General features: G+C 35.7%; 1 protein-coding gene across 3 annotated transcripts; it reads right to left on the bottom strand.

Annotated features, from left to right (window-relative positions):
- Nucleotides 1–454: 454 nt before the first annotated feature.
- On the bottom strand, nucleotides 455–12,239 carry LOC134527208 (uncharacterized). 3 transcript variants are annotated; one of them, XM_063359674.1, is made up of 6 exons: nucleotides 11,844–12,239; nucleotides 11,175–11,317; nucleotides 4,162–4,766; nucleotides 2,822–2,958; nucleotides 2,527–2,730; nucleotides 455–1,392 (listed from the first exon to the last, which is right to left on the bottom strand). In XM_063359674.1, exons 1-6 carry the CDS (start codon nucleotides 12,065–12,067, stop codon nucleotides 1,167–1,169), a joined length of 1,539 nt encoding a protein of 512 aa, XP_063215744.1. In that variant the 5' UTR covers nucleotides 12,068–12,239; the 3' UTR covers nucleotides 455–1,166. The 3 variants fall into 3 exon arrangements, with proteins under 3 accessions (XP_063215744.1, XP_063215745.1, XP_063215746.1); XM_063359675.1 differs by lacking the exon at nucleotides 2,527–2,730 and having other exon boundaries at nucleotides 11,844–12,236; XM_063359676.1 differs by lacking the exons at nucleotides 2,527–2,730; nucleotides 2,822–2,958 and having other exon boundaries at nucleotides 11,844–12,232.
- Nucleotides 12,240–22,859: the final 10,620 nt, after the last annotated feature.

The raw sequence follows: 22,859 nt of genomic DNA, 5'->3' as shown, positions 1-22,859 counted from the left end.
ATGCACATTTTCGCGATAACGATCCAGATAGTGGTGTATATAAAGACGTAGATCATGAAAAAATCGACATTCTCGCTAATCTCTTCAGTGAACTAACAATACATGGCGAAGGTTTAAAAAAGCTAGAAAGTGGTCAGATATTTGACTATGTATATTGGGACGATCCTAATGAATTAGTTGATCGCCTTAGAATTCTACATGCTTCGCTTAGCGTAGGAAACTATAGTCCATCCACGGTAACCTCCTACTTTTCTGAAGCCCTGCTTTTCACCGGATCTACTTTAATGTCACTATGTATCCTTCCGCCGTATGTAAACAAAAACATTGCCATGTGACAAATGTCAAATGGTTTGTTTACAATCACCAGCTGTCAAAACAATGTGTGTGTGTGTATGTATATATATATAAGTAATTTGAATATGATCTAAGTATACATGTATATGTTCATAACATTTATGATACCCAATGGTAAAAATATTAAAAAATAAGTTTGTTAGCTAAAGAAATAACATATAATTTAAAGTAAATTTTTAGGAGAACATATAAATTTACAACATTTATGTAAGCAATAAATATCATCCTTTAGTACAGTTCAACACAGTTTTCTGCATCTGAAAAAAAAAGTATTGTAAATTATACATATGGCTGTCCATCTAAGCAATCTGGAAAAGACTAAGGATTAAAGGTTTAATAAAATTAACAAATTCAGATGAAAACATTTAAAAATGAATTTTCTTCTTTTATTTAATAAACCCCTACCATTTTGCCGGTTAAGGCCACAAATAAAAATATGGTTATATACATTTTCCTGAGTATACTTATTAGACAAAATCATAATTTTATGAACAGTAAAATTGTGGTAAAGAATTGACAGTAATTTCTATACCACTTATATGCATTATTTATTTGTGGCCCTGGATGGGGACTGGCTTTTTGTTTTCCAAGTAAGTTCACTGAAAAATGAAGAGACACAACAAAATAAAATGTTTCACATACACCTATACGAATCCAGAAATGAAATTTATTATTAATTTTATAATATGTGTAATATAAAGTTAATACATAAAGTTCCAGTAATCAACATACTTAATGGGAATGCATAAAAGAAAAAAAATGTTTCAAACCCCAATACTTACAGTTGCCCAGGTGTTTATTACATACAGACCTCAATAAGAACACCCGGGTAAATCATCAAGAGGAACTGCCAGTACTTCACTGTCTCCATCTACTTGCTGTGTCGTAACCTCAAATTCTTCGCTGTCACTGTCTTCACTTGAACTATCCTCGCCGAGGTGGATAATGAGTGGAGGAATGGTGCCGCTGTCTATGTGGACTTCTCTCTCCCAGTCTGCTTGAATTAGCTTCTCCACGTGATCCACACACCTCGCCCATCTAAAAAAATTAATGTATACAGTAAAACCTCTATATAAATGACCTGTTTATAGCAAAAACCACTCTATAACAAAATATGTTTGTTTCTGTCAAAACGGCATAGTAAACAATGCATGGCATGCTCTTTATTACATACAATTTTGAACTCACTCCACAAGAAATTATTTTCAAACACAACAAAACTCATTTAATGTGTTTTCCTCAACTATCAAAGCTATTATTTAATACTTGAAGTAACATGTTTTGTTTTATGTTATCTGAAAAAAAAAAAAAATTTATAGTGGTTTATTCAAGATATAATAAAGCTGTAAATATTTTCTATGTTATCAATAAAGGTTTAGAATGCATATGATAAAATATTTATTTCATAACTTTTGTGTTTGTTTTTGGTTAAAATTTGTCCCAGACAAAAACAGTGAGATATAGCGAAAATTTAATTTTTTGAATAGTTTTGATGATTTACTGTATATGTATTTCACTATAATAACATAACTTTTGAAAATACTAATGTGCAAGAACTACATGTGTAAATACCTATTCAAGTTCGCTAGATGAAAATATTCAAAATTCTCTACGTTGAAATTTTATCTGAATATTGAAATCTGCCTACAGCACTGAACCCACCATAACTTTAAAGTCATTGACACAAGATTAAGCATAACAGAAAGTAATATCACAATTACTAATAAATACAAAACTATTTATGGAAATGAAACAATTGCAAATGGACTGCAATTACAAAAAAAAAAAACCTTGCAAATAAGTCACCACTGTTAGATCTAGAAACTACACAGATATGTATGAATCACATGGGAATAAAATTACAAACACATACATGCAACACATTTTCAAAACGACAACTACACAAATTCAAACCACTTATTTTTACCAATTGTTTTAAAACTGTATTACTGGTATATGAATATACACAAAATGATAATCACACTATACACACACTAGCACACAAAGTTATCAAAAGGAATGGTAGGACCAGGCTGCTAGGCAACAATACTTACGTATTATGTAAAAATGTATGGTAAGGGTTTTGCTGAAGCTTGAGGAATGTTCTACAGGAAAATAAAACAATTTCTACTTCAAAAGGAATACCCCATTGGTCATGCAACATGAAAATACCTCTCTGGTGTGGAAGCATCAAGAGCCTCTTTCCAGATGGCTGCAACTGCATCATTGTCAAATCTCTTGGCCCGCCCCACGTTACTATTGTAATGGTGTTTACATTGAGCCCAAACTAGTTCGATTGCATTATAGTGGCAGTGATAGGGTGGGAGTCGTAGAATTTCGTGGCCATAGTTACGAGCCAACTCGTCTACCTCATATCTGAAAAGTGTGTTAGAACAAGGCGTATACGTAATTTTTTGCAACTATCTCACTTTTAAAGAAATGCTGTAAAAAAAACGAAATAATATACCGTATTCGGGGCTTGTTTTGTTTAGCTATTCTCAGCAGCTCCACTTTCAACAAATTATTTTCATGTTTTATCTCATTCTTCTCCAGCCACGCGATCAGTGCATCCTTGGTCCAGTTCGTTGTAGGTGTTTTCTCAACCTACGTTATGCCAACATTTAACTAAATACTCAAGTAGCTGATAAGAATTCATGACAGTAGAACCCTGTTACAATTTTACTGCTTATAAAGTTTTCCTGCCTATAATGTATTATTTTTCAAGTCCAATATTTTCCCTATAAGGACAATGTATTTAATTCCTGGATATAATGTTTCACAAATTATGCGTTTCGTGCTTGTAATGTTCACTTCATAAAATTTTAGAAGACGAAAAAAATTAAAAGCCTTTGTCTATACTGTCTATGTATATGTGTATGTTAGCAGTTAACTGCCTGTTGACACCCTTGGAAAACAAATAAATTCATAAATTTTTAGCCATTCTGTGTGTTTTCAAATGTATTCACTTAAATCACATGTTCAAGTGGCAAAAGAACTGGACTTAAGCATTTCCACTGTAAACACTGTCGTGAATTATGACAATTATACAGAAATGAGACAATTTTACAGCAATGAGACAATGTGTAAGTAAAGACAAAGCAGATAGAAGCTGGAAGCACCATGATGTTAAAGAAAAATTGTTTTTGGCTTGCTACAAGCAAATTGGAGCATCAAATATATCTTTATGCAGATTGTTGAGTCCATTGGCAATAAATCCACACTAAAAAGTACTAAATTGAATTTCCTGCTTATGTTTTTTTTTCTTGTAGCCCCTTAAAAACAAATTATAACAGGGTTCTACTGTACTTATGCAAAGCAAACATGTGTTTTGGCATATTGTCGTAATGAATTTCTAAATTTAACAAAGCATGTTAGTTTAGTGACTAGAAATATTTTTGAAAATATTATTTTAATTTATTAAGTAGGGCAACAGAGCATTCATAAAGTGGGTCCTTTTACCAAACAAGTAATTATGTCATTTTCAAATGCTATTTGCAATAAAAAAATTTTATTTGTTATTTCAAATCCTCTACTAAATTAGTTTGCACTATGATGTAATTCAATTACATTATATATATATATATATATATATATATATATATATATCTGTGTGTGTGTGTAATCAATTTCAGCTCAAACATTATAGTTTATAAAAATGTAGTGTAGGCATACTATTAAGATAACAATTATTGCTGGCAAAATTTATTAGTCTCGAATATTCGTACTTATACACAATAATAAACACATGTAAATTTTTCACATTACAATTTGAGCAATAAAAAGACACTGCTTTACCATTGCACATACCTGGGTGCTGTGATATGAAGCATTGTCCATTATGATGACACTGGGTTCCTCAAGATGCACCAACATGTCTTCAAACCACATCAAGAAAGTTTCCCCATTCATCTCGACATGGTAGTCTGCAGTCTTCTGACCTGAAACAAAAAGTAATCCTGCTCCTGGCACAAAGCCAGTGCGCCCTCCAGCATTAACAACAATAAACCTTTTACCATCTCCAACAGTACGTCTCTTCGCAGATTGTAGACTCTTGTCCTGCCATGACTTTGATACAGTTCCTGAAAAATATATGAAATGGAAATGAAATACTTTGTATTGGACCACAGAACAAATTTTCAAATAAATTAATGCCTTGCCTCTCTGGAAAATCCATGTTTCATCAACAAATATGAAATTGGCACCTCTTTCTTTTTCTTCTTTATACTTTCTCAAGAAATCTATTCGCTTCAATACTATGTTTTCATTCTCTATCAAAGCTTTTCGTCCATCAACAGTTGTCCATGAAAATCCCATCTTCTTTAACAATTTATGAAGACTTGATCTTCCACCATAATAATCTATTTGTCTTTCCCTGATTTCTTTCAAAATGGTGTCGACTGTAACATTCAAACCTGTAAATTTATTGCATACATTAACAATACATGAAATAACATAGGTACACAAAACTAAGCGAAACCACAACCCCGTAGAAGATAATTTAAGTGCACAATTTACATTTATTAAATAGTTTTAATAAACTTACATTTCAAAAATACTTTTAAATTAATTTAAATTTTGTAGTTTGCTTAGAGGAATTCTACATTGCAGTATTTTTGTCTGCAATGATATGATGATTATATTGCGCGTTTGTATTGAAGTTGTGTAAAACATTAGTATTTCAGCATTCAATTTAGCAATCAATAAGTTACAAGCTCTACACTGTGTTATAGGTAAATGTTTTGTATCGTGTATCCCATGTGATCCCTAGATCTTTATGCATGAACCTGTACATCCTATTGATCGTGTGGTGCATGCTTTTTTTCATTTATTCAGATCAAAGATCCTGAACATAATCAAATATTGTGGTATAGCAAGAATAATTATCATAAGTTTAATAAAACATATATATTTTCATTATTATTCAACTTTAAATCATAACTCATTACTACATCACAGGTTTTTAGTTTTGGTTTTGTACAGGATTTTTAAACGTAATAAATTAGAAAAGCAAGCATCATCAATCACAGGATCAATATTTGCAGGATCATGCGATCAGGATCAATGTATCGAATCGGATACGCGATACTAAACTTTTACTGTTTTATAACCTTCTGTTACTTCATACACTAACACACAGTTTGTCTGGCTAAGTTGTGTTTTCATATGATACTTCATTACAATGAAGTAGGCCTATTGTTTATAAAATAACAATACCCCTATATTTTCTAAAGGGTTAGGCGGGGCATGACACTATTTTGCAATAGAATATATATTGTACTGGACCCTGCCACACAGTACAATTTAGCCAATTAAGTATCCCAATTTTTTTTTAATAACCATGCTTGCTTAGACCACAACTCACTAATTTGTAACCAATTACTGCTAAAGCGCACAACTGGATATTATTGATACTGGAAATAGTCATTATTTAACCTTCTGATACATCATAAAAGTTGAGGTTATTTAATATGTATACTGTGTATAACGATATAAACATTACTTGTAGTTTTAGAATGTAACAATTTTCTTTCTATCTTTAACCTAACCTTAAAAGGACGTGTACCTATTTCATATGTTGCACAATATTCTATATATCAATACCATATCAATAAAGAAACCTAACAAACCACCCAAAAATGTTAAGTATTTTTAAAGGACAGATGATATCGGGAAAAAAACTGAACCGGTCAATCTGCATATGGATATATGAAATGAATACAATTAAGTAGGGCCTACCCCAGCATGGGCGTAGCCAGATTTCAGTTTTGGGGGGGGTTTACAAAATAAAATGACAAAACAATGCAACATTAATATACACGTGAATAGAAAGTGCATACTGCATACACAATTACACTTATAGAATTATTCTTCTGTTTTTCATTTTGAATATGTCCACTACTTCATCCGCATCTATTTCTGCCCCATAGTGTATATTCATAAGAGCCAAACCGTTCAGTCTGTTTTCACTGGTTGTGTTGCGTAAGTAGTTTTTCAGTCTCCTTAGGCTTGAAAACGTCCTTTCTGGGGTAGCAGTGGAAACAGGTATGGTAGCCAAAATTTGTAGCAATGTGTAAACATTTGGATATAGTTTTTGATCGCACTTATCTAGGCATTCCAAAGCAGATTTTGGAGTAGGGGAGGTGTTTGTCATCACTGCTTTCCACACATCTAGTTCTGCTTTGACTACAGATGTACTTCTTTCGGGAAGCACTGAAGAGTACATACAAACTGCCTCTTCAATTTCAGAACTGGCTGCGAAATTTGATGGCAAGATACCAGAAAGTGCAGTCACTACTTTACGGTGCTTCGTAAACCTTTCGTTCAATTGTTGAATGGTATGGTCAAGGAATGGGATGAAGAAATTTATTTTGTAATGCGAGCATGTATCAGACGCAGGAATGTTTGAGCGGTTCAACTGCCTTCCGACTATGCGTGGCATCTGCAGTATACCGCCATTTTCTTCGAGCAAAACCTTTGCTTCTTCAAAAATATGAGGATACTCGTCATCAACTTTATTCCTCAGAAGTTGCAAGGTATTAATAACATCATCCACATGGCTGAATGCTGTAATCAGGTCGGTGTTAGCTGTTTGCAGCTGTTTGGATAACGACAATGTATAGCTCATGACTTTCTCAAGAATCACTAAGGACATCACAAAATTCGAAGATCGAAGTGTGTTAAGCATTTGGACGGCTTGTTGTGATGTTTCCTTATTATGGCTAGATTGGAGTTCTTCGAGAGCATTGACAATCGCTGGATAAATTTCTTTGAATCTCATGACAGCTTCATGCTTGTTGACCCACCGTGTTTCGCACATTACAAGCAGGCTTTTTTGGTGATCGGCGGGTAACAACTCTCGAATTTTGTCTTTCAAAACAGCAGTGCGTTGAGCGGAATGTCTGAAATACGAACCGACAGACTGTACAATCCCAACACAATTTCGGATATCTGCTTGTGAACATGAGTCAGCAATTGCAAGGTTGAGAGAGTGTGCACTACAGTGTACATAAAGAGCAAGAGCACATTCTCGACGAACATAAGCTTGGGCCCCGTGCAAATACCCACTCATAGCTGCAGCCCCATCGTAACCTTGACCAACCACATGAGAACACTCAAGCCCATGCCTTTTCAGAGCTGTAATAATTAGATTTGCTAGGCCGGATCCTGTGACATCAACAGTAGGAATGTACTCGAGAAACATCTCCTTAACTTTATGATGTTCAACATCCTTCAAATCAACATATCGCAAACACAGCGAGACTTGCTCCACACGCGAGATGTCAGTAGTTTCGTCAGCGAGAATAGCAAATAATCGGGCTTTCTTTACTTCTTCGATTATCTTATGTTGAATTATTTCACCACAAATGTCTATTATTTCATTTTGGATCTGAGGGCTTGTGTAAAGAGCATTCTTCTGAGAAGTGGCCAAATGCTCAGAAAGATCTTTATCCCCAGACTCAGCTCCGTACCGCAACAGTGCCCGAAAATTACCATCATTCTGCAGTGGTTGATCAGGCTCTGGTACAATCCGCCCAGAATCTATTTTACCTCTTAATGGGATGCCTTGTTTACCGCAAAAAATTATTCCTTTTACGATAGGGATTAATTTCTTTCGGTTTTCTTCTTGCTGCCTCTTTCTCTCAGAAGACAACTGCTCACTGACTGAAAAAGCCTGCAAAGATGTTACTTTAAGAAAGTTTTCTGCAAGTTCCAAATTTCTCTTGTGATATCCTGTTTTTGCATGAGTTTCAAATATTTCTAATGCATTTTTCCACTTGCAGAATGGCTCGGTTACAAGCTGGCCAATTCGCTGATGGCTGCCTTTACCTTCAAGTGAACGTCCCATTACAACACAAATTCTGCAGAATGCTCCACTTTTATATTCAGAATATGACAACCAGGGGAATCTCTCTATCCATTTAAGTTGAAAGCGCAAATTTCGTTTTGTGGAAATGGGAAACTTATAATCTTTGGGTGGGGTCCAAGGGACTTTTAAAATTTGGACTTTTATATATTCATTCACCATTTCATCTTGATTCGAATAAAAACCAACGTCCAGTTTAGCTACAGGATGAGATGATGATGAAACAGGCAAGCTGGTCGGTTCCTGAATAAACGTAGGCTGGTTGGTCGTACCCATTAAACAGGCTGCAGGCACCACTGACTCGAATTCGTCGTTAGATACTGTAACTGAGGTCACAGGTGCCACTGACTCGACTTTGTCGTTCGATTCTGTAACTGAGGTCGAAGGCTCACTTGCCACCACAGTCTCATTACCAGCAGCGCGCAAGCTTGTTGTAGTTTCAGTAGCCAAATGTGTTTCCTTACTGGAAACCGCTTGACCACACCACTTTTTCCAGTAGTCCATACCCTTAAACTTATCGCCTTTTCTTTTTTTTCCCTCCATTTCTCGACAACATGAAACTCGTACCTAGAAAGAAAAATAAAAATTACAACTAAATAATAAGAGTTAATATTAAAATTAATGTAACTGAAATTATTCATTAAGTACATTACAGCAACAGTGCTATGTGCTAACCGCGCGAGTCGTCTGAATTGAATTATTTAATTATTATATCACTGAATTATCATTATTTTGTATAATACAAAGAAGGAGTAAGTTGTAAATTACATTTTTTTCGATAAATGTAACATTTATTCGCACTCGTTAATTTTAAGGTTTTTTTATTTTTGTAATAAACAATGTAAACCACGACAATGGAAACACTCGGCTCAAACGGAATGGGACACTTTTTCGTTCGTGCAGCCAGCGTTCATCGAGGTATAAGACATTATCACGTCAGAAATAACATTAAAGAACATTGCATTTGCTATGTATACTATTAATTAACATTCAATATGGAAAAAAAAAGAAACTTTTTTTACGACATCATTACAAATCTTTCTAGAATTTTCTCTACTATAATATGCATGTATAATACGGCCAAATATAGCTTACAAATATTTACGTCACCGAATCATGAAATTTCTTGCATTAATTTGTGCAGCCAAATTTCACTTAACCCGCACTGTTTTACTGTATTTTGGCATAACAAACCACTTTTCACATATTATTTGTTCAAAATTAAGCTTCCCCTAATGCGGGAGACGCTAAAAGTTTCAAAGGAACAAATCAAAACTTTTTGATGTTTTAAAGTCTCAGCATGCCATGGGCCGCGGCACTATTAAGCTGGAATCACAATGCCACGACGGGTCCGACACGACAGGCCCGACAAACCGTCGTACAGCATTGCAGCACGACAGATTTAATAGCCTAGGGTCACAATGCCACGACAATATTCAACCCGACGATTTCTGATTTGGCTGTCGGCAAATCGTTCCAAACAAATTATTTTCATAAAATAAAGTATATCTGACGTTTAAAAAAATAATTGAAAGAGAAACAGATGATGCTATTACAGCCCATGCTTTTTTCTCGCTATTTGTTAGGATAATTATGGCAGTTTTTCAACCTAATGCCTTACAAAATAGATTCAGCCTTAACTTTATTAATATTTAGTTATTCGCTAAACTCATTCATTATTAAATTCAAACTTCACCAATCTACAATAACAACTTTAACCATAAACACGATTAAATTTGTACAAACAGATGAAGGCAAGATATAAAACTCACTCGCATGTTAAACAAAATTACGAAGTAGGTAAATATTTTTGAAATTTAGTTCCGTACTGTTTCCTTTCCGTTGCCGTTTTGTTTTCTGTCGGGCCGTACGACACGACGGAATTAGAAATAAAATCTATTCGTTGCGGGCCGTCGGGGTGCGTTTTCTGACGGAGTGACGTCACGGTGACATTGCATTTCATTGGCTATTGAGCTTGTCGGACCTGTCGTGTCGGAGCCGTCGTGGTATTGTGATTCCAGCTTTATTCAAACATTTGAAATGCCGCCCGCCGCGACGAGGACCAGTCACATGCAGCGAGCCCGAAACTCCAAACAAAGCCGTTACTGATTCATAGTTTTACAAAACACAAGGTTATAAAAAACGTAATTTTACTCTTATATAATTAATATTAAAATAGAATTAGCAAAGTTTTCTAAGCGAAATCAGCAAACAAAAAAAAAATAAAAATTTGATGTAAACAAAACAACTTTCTAATCCACGATGGCTTCTCGGCGACTGGAACTGTTCACCGAATGAAGTTTCGAATTTCTCTAAAGGTGTATATGTATATTACGATAATATACCCTTACAGCCTTAACATAAGTTGAGTAGTTTAGAAGATCTAGGCGTACAGAGTTGCAAACTAACAGCTATAGAGACAACCAGACAAAAGCGGGAAGCGAATTAATTTTATAGTAAGTAAAGAAGATTACAATTTACTTACTCCTGTAATATGGCCAGTGGCCACTTAAGTTACTCGAAGTGAAATCACAGCCAGAGCAATGATCACACAAATAACTATGTCCAATTGTCCACACTTCACAGTACACGGTACACAGATTCAGTGATCGGTGGCAAGGGATCGGTGGAGACTGGCGATAGCCGAGCTGATTGCACGCAACGGATGCATGCGCGGCGCGGGTTACAACACGAAATCAAGTCTAAGGTTACCAAACGAATACGATGATGCGGGCAGTGTCATTGGATAATCGGCGGCGTGCGGCGGCAGCGCGGCATGTTCAAAACATTGTTGTAATAGTGAGCAATTACCGTGGAACAAGTGTTAATATTTCAGTATATATTAATGAGATATTTTGAATATTTCGGGGGGGGTTTGAACCCCTAAAACCCTCCCCCTGGCTACGCCCCTGTACCCCAGTGATATTGAAACTACTCTTCAGTATCAAATTTTTACCTTCAGCGTACATCCTGTAAATTGCATTCCTGATTGCATTTACTGTGAAATCGTCGACTGTGTCAAGTGCCTTTCCTTCCTGTGGCCTTTTTTTCCTCTTTTTTCCTGGTGTTGAAACTTCTTCAATGTCTTTCTTGTAGTACCTAACAAAAAAAAAACATTTGTCATAACACTTTTCCGGGGACCCGTTCACAATACGCAGTTAGGCAGTGTTCCAAATATGGCATTTTGTCACAAATATTTGCTTTGTGGTCACTAAATGGAAACATGACAGACTTTGTCCACGAAATTAATGAAGTGTTTTTTTATTTATTTTGTGATCTCCCAAACAGATGAAAAACTAATTAAATGCAAATTATAAAATCACTCCCTTATGTTATAGTTAAACCTATCATAAAGTTTATAAACATCGTTATAAACAAACGTGTATCACACCCATAAAAATACTTGAAAGTGCCTATATTGTTATTGTTAGGACCTGAGTAGGCCTAATATGATTTTAGGTTAACTTTTCAACAGAGACGCCACATGGCGGTGTTGTCTCACACCAAAAAATATAAATTGGAAATAAAACACAAAAAACCTCGTGAGTTAAAACACAGGCCGACAATACTTAGGACACAGTCGATATTTTTTTTACGTGCATGAAAACGAAAAAAGCCTACTTACTTGAGAACAGTTGACTTTGCGATGTTGAGAAGAAACGCGGTCGTCTGCGTAACGTCACATTTCTTCAAGTCGCCTTTCCTAATTAAAACATATAAGTTCTGAGCGACGTTAATGATGTCCATCTGACGCTGCGAAGAAGTAGCTTTCCCCATCCCGGAACCAATTACCATTACAGCAATCACAAGAACCACACAAAATATCAAAACGATAACAAATTCCATCATTACAATAGTAGATAATAAATAATATAACAAAGTTAAAATACACAATATTAACACAAAATCCTGAAACACAAACTGTACGTTATTTCACGGTCAGTAATATATTAAAACACACTGCAATATGGCGTAAAGAGTGCAGACTGCAAACGGCTGAAAGAGAAAACAAACAAGTGACTATTAACATTATTAATGCGCGACCACGGTTTCGGCACGTAATATTTTTTTACCGTTAACATAACGTTTTTATTTCACCAGAGATTTAAAAAAATGTTCAAACTTAACAAATACCCACACAAATTCTTAAATACACGCGGAAAGTCAAAAAATATATATTTTGGCTATGGAACTATTTCGTTCTAATCATTGCCAACACACCACTTCTCTCACTGTTTCATTTACACACATGCGAGATCATTAATATTAATAATATTGTACATAGATAGTTACTTTTTTTGTAAAATTTTATTTAACATCATTATACGGTAATTTAGTGTTAATTCATGTTTAATATGCATATGATGGAAAGTATTTTTGCAAACGAACCAAACATGCTGCATCCTGGTGTGTTTTTTCAAAGGTTCGTTTAAAAAAGTAGGAGGTTACCGTGGATGGACTATATTCGCACATCAACGAAATAGTCTCCATACTTGAAGAACTGAGGGAAGCCGGCTACATACAATGAGTCGAACCGGAATCGCTCACGAACTTCATGCTCCTGCTAGACGAAAATACCTTCGTCGCAAAGTCATAGTTCGTGGAATTGATGATTTATTCCAGGCGGACCTTGTTGAGATGATACCGTATTCCCGATTGAATAAAGGTTTCAAGTACATGTTGACAGTCATCGATGTTTATAGCAAGTTCGCTTGGGCTAGACCTGTCAAATCAAAGTCTGCAACTGAAGTAGTCAAGGCCATGAACAATATTTTGTGTGATGGACGTGTACCGTCGCACCTGCAAACGGACCTCGGGAAAGAATTCTACAATGCATCCTTCAAGGCTTTGATGAAGAAGTATGGCATCAAACACTACTCTACATTTAGTAACGTCAAAGCCTCCGTTGTCGAAAGGTTTAACAGAACTTTGCGATCCAAGATGTGGCGGCAGTTCATGGCTAACGGAAATTACAAGTGGCTTGACATCTTGCCGAAACTAATAAACGAGTATAATTCCACGATGCATTCTACCACGAAAATTATTTTCTCAAACCTGACACTTTAGTGGTTCCTTTTTAAAATATTAAAGTTTTTTTTTTATCGGCCAGTGATCGAACCAAGGACCTTAGTCGATCCAATTAATCAGTATATAGATTACAAATTTATTTAATGAATTTTGGAACTTTTCCCGAATTTCTAGCTAAATAATTACGAATTTTCATGATGGCGGCCAAATTTCAAGATGGCGGGAACCTCAGTAATAATAAATGATTACTGCACTCTAGCGGATAAGAACTAAACTAACATGGCGTCAGCGCACTCTAGCCGCCGATACAATGATGATGGCTTCCAACATCGAAGACAAGATGGCGGTCATGATGTCATACTAGATGACGATGTTATATGTACATGGTAAAAAGTGGTGGGGGCCAGTCTGCCAGCACCCACCACAGGGGGAAGGATCGGTCGCCATTTTTAATTTTTTGACCTCGTCGGGTTCGAACCGAGGACTCCGAGCTCCGTGTCGTTACTGTATATTTTTTATAAATAATTTATTAAAATTTTATTATTTGAATTTTTTTATAAATTTTAAAATTTTTATCATTAAAATCGGATAATAAATAAAAAAGTTAAAGATGGCGGCCGTAACGGAAAATGCAACGGTGACGTCATAATCCAAAATGGCGGAAAACAAAATGCTGGAATGTTCGAGAAAACAAAATGACGTCATCCAAGATGGCGGATCCAAGATGGCGGATCCAAAATGGCCGCCGGGGTCAAGGTCAAAGGTCAAGGTCATCCAAGATGGCCGCCGTGACGTCACAATCCAAGATGGCGGACAGACAATCACAATCCACACAATCCACAGCCTGAAGCCTGCCGTCGGAAATACATTCGTATACTACTGTATTGTTATCATTAGTTTTTCATGGATTTAACACAAAATTACATATGATGTATTTGTTAAGTAACATGACAAGTATGCTGACAATATTTTAGTGTTCTCGTCGTATTGTTTTAAATGGAAAATTACCATGTTAGGTTTAGCCATTGTTTTAATTTAAAATCATAATTTTTCAGAGTACACTATCGTGCCAGTTATCAATTGTAATATATTGACATAGTTTGACATAGTCTGTAGTCTTGTTGTAAACGAAATACGTTAAACAAATTTTCTGGGCATAAAATTTCATAAATTGTAATTCGATTTCTGTGTTATAATAGCACATGATAAAGAAAGATAAAAAAAAATGCAAAGGTCTCGTTGCGACCCCAGCTTACCATCCTTAATTAAAGTAGTAAAGTAACATACCAAAATGCGGTGTGTAAATAAATGAATTTTTGTTGCCAATTCCATTTGATTTTTTCTAGTGTTTTAGTTGCAGAGCAAATCGAAAACAAAACATCATCATTTCAATAGTCAGTCTGCTAGCAAAAATCTCCCAATTGTAAATATACGTGGTAAATTATGATATTGTATTAATACAAATAATACAAATAATTTGTTACAAAACGTATAATTAATGATGTGGTAGTTAAATTGCGTGAATGAGCCTATGGTGAACCTAGCATCCAACCAAAACGTGGTCAGTACACATTTCGAACTTTTTTGTACGAAAATGTGTACCTTTAAATATTTCGAATGCATATTTGGAAGTTGTGTTTGAACCAGTTGGAGTTTATTCGCTCAATATTAATTGTTTAGGCATAAGGGAAAATAATGAAGGCAAAAATGGAAATATAGTTGTTAAGAGGACTACGTCATTATTTTAGCGACATGATGCAAAACAGGCAATATTTCTTCGAAAGGCGATCCGAGATTTTTTGCATTCTGACGTTGCCGGGGATCTCCCGTTTCCCCCGCCCTTCTCATTCCGTCGCTTCTGCATCCTTCAGGGCATGCAGATGACAACGGGCGCCCAGTTACAAATCTGCCCTCGGGGTATGAGACTCGTGTACCCTACTCATAAAATTTTTATTTATTCATTCACTTAGACATCATTATTTTCAAATTACTTTGTTACTTTTGCTGTTTATATCGTTTCACCTTTAACCGTCCCTGTGGCAAGTTATATCATATATTTGCGAATATAAAATAGGTACTACGTTTAGTTTTTAAAATTACTTTTACGAGATGTAAAGAAGTAGGGCTACACTCGTTCATGGGATAGACTATATACCATTTGAAGCCAAAAGCTTGTAACGGCATGAGTTTAGGTGTGTGTGTATGTATGTATGTATGTATATATATATAATTACGAACATTCCCTTGATATTGTAATGCAAAGGTGTAGAACTAACATAAATAAACCAAAGAAATACTACCACTTACGCAAGTTTTTAAACAATGAATTCAACTATAATTTTTATGAGTGCTGTTGATAACATTCCAACGATCACAATATGTGATAACCTGTGATCACGTTAACAGTGTCTCTTCTCTTACACACATTTATATATTGTCTTCGCAAACCCAACGTCTTTCAGAAATGATAAAAACTTTACGTCCATTATAGAACGCACAGTGCGGCATATTAACGAGGAGTGATAACGGACAAAATCTAATCTGCCATGTTCCTGGCAGCGTAGTGGCTCTAGATTGTTACTTATTCAACTATATGCCCTCACCACTGACCTACACGGTATACCTTCCCACTCTTTGTACCATGGCTGTTACCCTGATGATGGAGATTACAATTTATGGCGAAAGAGTAGCAAGATTAACAACATTAACACTGCTTTAATCTTTAAGTTGAGTCACTTCAATACATTACGTAAACAGCATTGTAATAATATAACTTTATCATGTCACAAAAATTAAAAAATATAAGAACTAGTGGAACACTAGCTTTTTTGAACTGAAATAAAAATGGTAAATAAGCATTTTAAGAACTTTTGTCTTTAACTCTTTAACTTCCGTTACGTAATTCTCCATGATGCTTTCAAATGCTTGTTTCATAAAAGTTTTAATTTACAATACAGTACTGTGCAGATTTAAATTCAGTCAGACATCTCGGTCTGTTTTAATTTGCACACTACCGTTATCATATTAATGAACGGCCAGACAGAACTATGAAAGCATCCGTTGCAGTCAGTGCTGCAAGTGATTGGTCCAGTAGACTGTGAGTTCTGCATATGTATTTAAATCTAATTTTGTCAACTTATTGAAGGGACGTGAATTATTTTATTGTGACAGTGAATAAGTGCAATGTTGCAAGTATAAGTTCAAGGCAAGGAAATGGTAAACACTGCCAGGGCCGCTGAGAGAATTTGTGGGCCCCTGGACAGCTGGGGTAGTAGGCCCCCTTCCTTTTTTTTCCATACCACTACTACGTACTACTTATACCATAAATATATATGGTATCATAAAATTGCATCCTTCATTTGAACATACATAACGATTTCCTAGTTACGCAAAAAAAGAGAGCATTTGCATGTATTATCTCAGTGCACTTTTACATTTTTAATCCCATCAATATACAAATAATATTTAATTTTGATGTATATTCTGCTAAAAAGATCTTAAATGGTAATCAGAAATTGCATTATCATATGAGTGTTTAAAATACGTAAGTATAATAATTTATTCTAAATATAAATATTATTAAAATAATTTAAGTAATAAATTTTATTATTTCTAAAATATGAAACACATTGAACCACGTTCATTACATTGAAAAATTTGTAATACATATTGATAATTTATCCAAATTAATTTAATACCCTTAGTTCGATGTAAAATCATAAATGACGTGCATTTTAAATAACAATGATATATATTTTACATCCTACTAAAACACAATTCAAATGTCATATACTATATAAAAATGTCTAAATTTAATAACACTGCAAAATGTTTTACGACAGAACAGTCATTACTTCATATCGAAACACTACATTCAGAATAATCATACACTGTAGTATATTATTTAAAATTTTAAACATATAATGCATTTAAAAGGATTATGCTACTCAATAATATTGATTTACAAACAATTAAATAGTTCAGAAGTAATCACAACAAATCTGTTTTCCGTGCCTTTTTCAAAGCAAAATCGTTAATTACATCGTCGTAGTTCAATGACCGAGCGAGATCAGACTCTAAGGCAAGCAAGGTGAGCCCACTAATCCTTTCCTGAGACATGGATGAGCGATGTACATTTTTTATTTCCTTCATTTTGCTGAAGGACCTTTAGGCTTCGGCAACTGTCACGGGAATTGTGCAGAACACTCGAACAGCGATACACACGTTTGGAAATAAACTATCCAATTTTAATCTCCATAGTGTGTTTAAAAGCTGGATTGGTTTCAACTGGTTTGGACCAATATTTGAAACATTAATTGATTTGAGATGTTTCATTTCATTAGATATCTCCATGAAACCCCCTCCAGCCAGGGCCCATCACCGCACTCTTTACTTCAGAAGGGCGAGTCTAAATGGCATTGACCCCAAGAGGAGGGGGTATACTGGACCAAGCAAACCTATTGTGCTCGTACCTGGCGTTCCCATTTTGGTGTGAACTGAATGTTACACAGGAACACATAACACACACACACACACACACATATATATATACACACACACACACACACACACACACATAGTACAAGATGTTTTAATAGCAGGGGAAAAATGTTTTTCCAGCCATTTATTTTCCACTTCCCAGCCGGGCGCCCGGGCCCCTAAGGCTACCGGGCCCCTGGGCATTTGCCCCTTTTGCCCCCCCCCCCTTCTCGGCGGCCCTGAACACTGCATCAAAACACAATCACAATAACACGAAATGGTTAATCGGGACACGACTAAGCTTCGAGGCGGGGCTAATAGTACAATATATACCAACTTAGCAGCTTGGTACGCTGTTGATCATATGTAACATTGAGAATATTTACTCAGTCACTGAACTGTTTATTAGTGCTACATTCGTTTAGTCACAAACTATTTATTGGTTGCCGCAAAAAAAAAAAAAATCTGTTCCCACGAAATGTATTTTCCTCAATATAATAACGGTAATGCAAAGGGGCCGATTTATAATTATGCTGCTTTTCAAAAATGTTCTGTGGTTATATAATTTCTTGAAAACTCATGCCAGTTTTGCGCATCTGGCGAGACAGCTACAGGAATACGGAATTGTATGATCGGTGCTATAGGACTTATTATAACAAAGCGTGGGCGAACCGAGCAGTCAGACTAATACTATGGACAACACAACGACGACAGCACTAACAAACACAGAAGTTTTTCAATGACAGTAGTTACGACGTTTCGGGAACTGACATCTGTTCCCGCCATCAGGCACAAACAGTTTGTTTGTGCCTGATGTCATTGAACAACTTCTGTGTTCGTTAGTGCTGTCGTCGTTGTGTTGTTCACAGAATTTTTTATTTTCATCGTTGTCTTTATGTGTTTGCTGCGTTGTCCAGCTTTTCTGTCTGCTTGCATCCAATCTGTCTCACTGTATGTCCACTGTGTTCGTCTGTGTTTAATACATGTTTTTTAATAAGTTCCTTTCACGGAATTCTTGTGCTCTCTAGTTTTTTTGAGGTTAAATATTTGGTCTGTGATGTTTTCGTTGTATTGTCCATATTTATTTTTATTTTCCTTGCTGGTTCAGACTGTGTTCGAATACATCTGACTCGGTCTTGTTTTTCTTTTAAATTATTTTTTTTTCTGTTGTTAATATTTTATTTATTTATTTGGTTTTCGGAGGTTTTTAGATGACTAACAGTTCAAAACATAAATGGCGTTGTCCAAAATAATTAACTAAATCGTGGTTGTTATATAGTAGTGTTACAACCAGGCACTATAAGACACTCACATCCGCGCTTATTGTATATTGTAATTTTTATGCTATAGTAAAACAAACTTTTTTGTTTTGTACATTTTATGCTAATTCTGTTAAATATTTTCGTTTTGGTGCTTACTGTTCATTTGTTCTGGGGTATGTTTAGTTAGCAGTGTATAGATTAATATAGAGAAAAATGTTTTGTGGTTCGAATCTTCATGGAGACGCGGTTTCTTTTTCCAAATAAATAACAAACTGTCGTTGAAATTAATAGTGTAGTTAGGATGATTATATAAAACAATAGAGACTTCAGTAACACGTGCATTACAACTATGCCATAATAACAACTTCCGTGACATCACGTGTGTGATATTAATTTTACGAAAATACAGCAGTACGCATTCAGAAATGTTAATAAATTTAACTAAAATACAAGTTGTATACTAAAATAGTTGCAGCAAAGTCTTAGCATCGTTAACGAAGTGCCTATTTAGTTACGAGCAGTTTTCTGGGCAAGGGAGTTTAAGTATATACCTACTTATTTATGAAACAGCTATGCAAGTAATGATTAGGCCCGTTTGACCGTGACACGCAAACGTATACGTATCACGAAAAGGGAAACGTAAGACCCTTTAAGTTCGTTCTAAATTCACACGTAAGTGTACACATATTCGCATCCGCAAGCGTAAGAGAGATGTAGAAATGGGCAATGCCGAACTCTTGTGCATGCGTTCTTCCATGCAGCTAATAGCAATGCACTATTTTATCACTACGTATACCATGTACATGTCCATTTTATTCTTGTTTTTGAATATTAGGGTCCGCGGTGGTCGATGGGTCAGACCCCTCGCCTCCCACCAAAGCGATCTGGGTTCGATCCCAGCGGGGCAGAAGCCCGGAATTTCGCACGTAGGAATCGTTCCGATTTCGTGGTTGGCGGGGTTTCTCGGGGATCTCCAGTTTCCACCGCCCCACTCATTCAAGCGCTTCGCAATTGCAGGGCTTCATTGCTTTCATCCCTTAGGGCACGCAGATGTCTACAGGCGCCCAATAACAAGTCTGCACTCGGAGTACGATACCCTACCCTTAGGTACCTTCCCCATACGATATTTATGTATTTGCTAGTTATTTCCGCTTTATTATTTAAGACGTAATTTTTTTTTGTCTGGAATATCAAAAAATTCTAGTTTGGTGTACACCTCTCTTTCGGGAATACCAGTTTTGAACGGCGAAAAAAGGCTGGGTAATGATAATGGCTCAAGTGAAAAAAAAAAATGTCAATAAACAAACAGAAGCATATTTGCGGCACACTTTTAACGAATGGAAATATTTAGTTTTAGAGCTAGATTAAGCGCGAAATTCCAACAAGTAATGCCTTCGGCATGTCGGTTAGTCTACATACATCGTGAGTTTAAAACCGGTGGATGTAGAAATGATTTTATGAAATCTAGGTTGTTTACCTTGTTTGTTATGTGCTAATTCACACAATTTTATGTTTTTATACAGTGTGATATATAAAACTTATTTATTTAAAACCAAAAGTGACATTTCAGTACATTGATAAATTAACCGTGAAATACAGACAAGCTAATTGTTTAAGTTTTATCAAAACTAAGCCGAATGTGTTGTGTATAAATGCATTCCGAGATGTAAAAATTACAGTAAGTGATTAATCATACATTACCGTACGTGTGGTATGATATTTGACATATACATATTTAAGTGCCCAGACGCGCGAGAGTAACAAGCACCTAATCAGTTACGTGAATATGAGATGCAGTGATATGCAATACAACCAGTCACGAAATCTATTCGCGAAATTCAGACGTCTCTAATTATAAGCCGTTTGACTAGTTAAATGCATCAAACAGAAGTCATCATGCACAATTCAACGTAAACTAAACATAAAAACCGATGCATGTTTAAAATTTCACGTTTGATATTGTTTACAATGATGTTGCTGACGTCAGTATTTTTTACGCTTATTTGCGCAAGTTTTGTTATGTTTCTGTGAAATTCGTACTCTGTAGAACGAGCTGACGGAGTACCGTAAATGGTCGTCTTGCGTTTACGAGATGCGTTTCTGTTTGATTACGTTTCCGTGTCATTACATAACGGGCTTTAATGATAACAAGGTTTACTGTCACTGGCCATGAAGGCGTACTGAGTGTAGGGAGGCAGACGTGTGAGATAAACAAAATTGTAAGTGAACAGGGAAAAATAAGGTAACGTTAATAAAAATTAATTATAAATAATTCAATATGATTACTAATTATCTCTTTGAACATAGAAACTGTTGATGCAAGTTTCTTTCAGCTGGCACAAGGAACTTGAACGACAGCACTGATACACTCTGCACTTCCATGGTTCAGTGGTCAGAAAGAGGCAGGTAACAAGGCACTGCCCCCTTTCCTGATCTTGAAGAGAGATAAGCGGCTTAGCGCGGTCTCGCCAGACCCCACTACAAGCAGGTAGTACCTGGTTCAGGGAAGTTCCCGCTGCTCAATCCTTAGCAGCACTGTTCAGGGCTCTTCAGCGCGTATTATTTTTAAACGGCTGCGTGTAAAATTCGAAAAACAACGCGAAATTGGACTTTTAACTAACCTTCGATTAGAGTTTCCAGGCAGTGCACAGACATATGTTAGGTATCAAACGATGCAGTATTCTTTCTACTGTATAATAGTTTAACTTACATTTTGATTCGTCAAATACGAACTTATGTGGAAATAGTTTCACAGACGTCTGCACTCGCTACGTGTGAAAAATTGGTAATATTAACTGATCTTCGTTTGGCTTTCCCAGATATAGCTCTGACGTATTTTAGCCTTAACAAATATCCATGGTGCTTTGTCTCTATAAGGGCTTCATCCCATCTCTCTACAATATGTTAGTAATGTGTAAGAGGCGATTTCATAAAAGACTGCACTTCTGCATTATGCAGATATTTATAATTTAATTATTTTATGATAGAATTTATGCACCTATTAACACGACATTTTATTTTAGTAAACAAGAAGGTTACATGCATATATAGTCAACGCGTCAGACACGAGACTTTTTAAAATTCTGTATAAAACTGCTTTAAATTATTAAAACTTAATGTTTAATATCTCAATTAAAATGTTATGAAAAATTTCGACACTACGTACAGACAACAACAGTAGCTAAATAAAACTTTTGACAAAATTTCATTCCAATCTGCAGAAAAAATTTTTACTATCGCTCACTCTTAATCTCATATTCCATAAATGCTGGCAACGCAAAAATCACGTAACCGGAATAACGTAAGGAAATGCAACCAAGAGACTAGGTCGGATATTATCACGGGGAAATGAATGCTACTAATTTTGAAAAATGGCTGTCTTAACGTGTTATACCAAACTTGCCGCCATATTCTGTTGTTGTGATGGATAATACGTCATACCACTCCAAACAAGACGATAAGCCTCCTTCGAAATATAGTTAAAAAGAAAAATTATTACATGGCTAAAACGCAATGGTGAAGTGTGTAACGAAAAAATGCCTAAAATGTATGTTTATGAAACTAGTAGAAAAACACAAACCAAAGGAGAAAATTTTTCGGGTTGATCAACCTAAAAAAAATGTAGGATATCGTGTTATTCGACTCCCACCATACATGTGTGGGTTAATCGCTATTGAGCTGGCGTGGGCAAAGATAAAGAGGTGCATTCGGGAATGTAATAAGTACCGTGGGACTGTGGGAGAGTTCTCCGCGCCAACACTTCAGATGCACATACTGGATGCTGTTAACTCGGTAACAACGGACGACTGGGTAGGTTATTGCAATCATGTCTAGTGTTAGGGACAGCAGTGATTATAATAGTGATAGTGACA

This window comes from Bacillus rossius, chromosome 1 (assembly GCF_032445375.1).
Source record: "Bacillus rossius redtenbacheri isolate Brsri chromosome 1, Brsri_v3, whole genome shotgun sequence".
NCBI lineage: Eukaryota > Metazoa > Arthropoda > Insecta > Phasmatodea > Bacillidae > Bacillus > Bacillus rossius.
The sequence above is the reverse complement of the archived record's forward strand: the minus strand, read 5'-3'. Positions and strand labels throughout refer to the sequence as shown.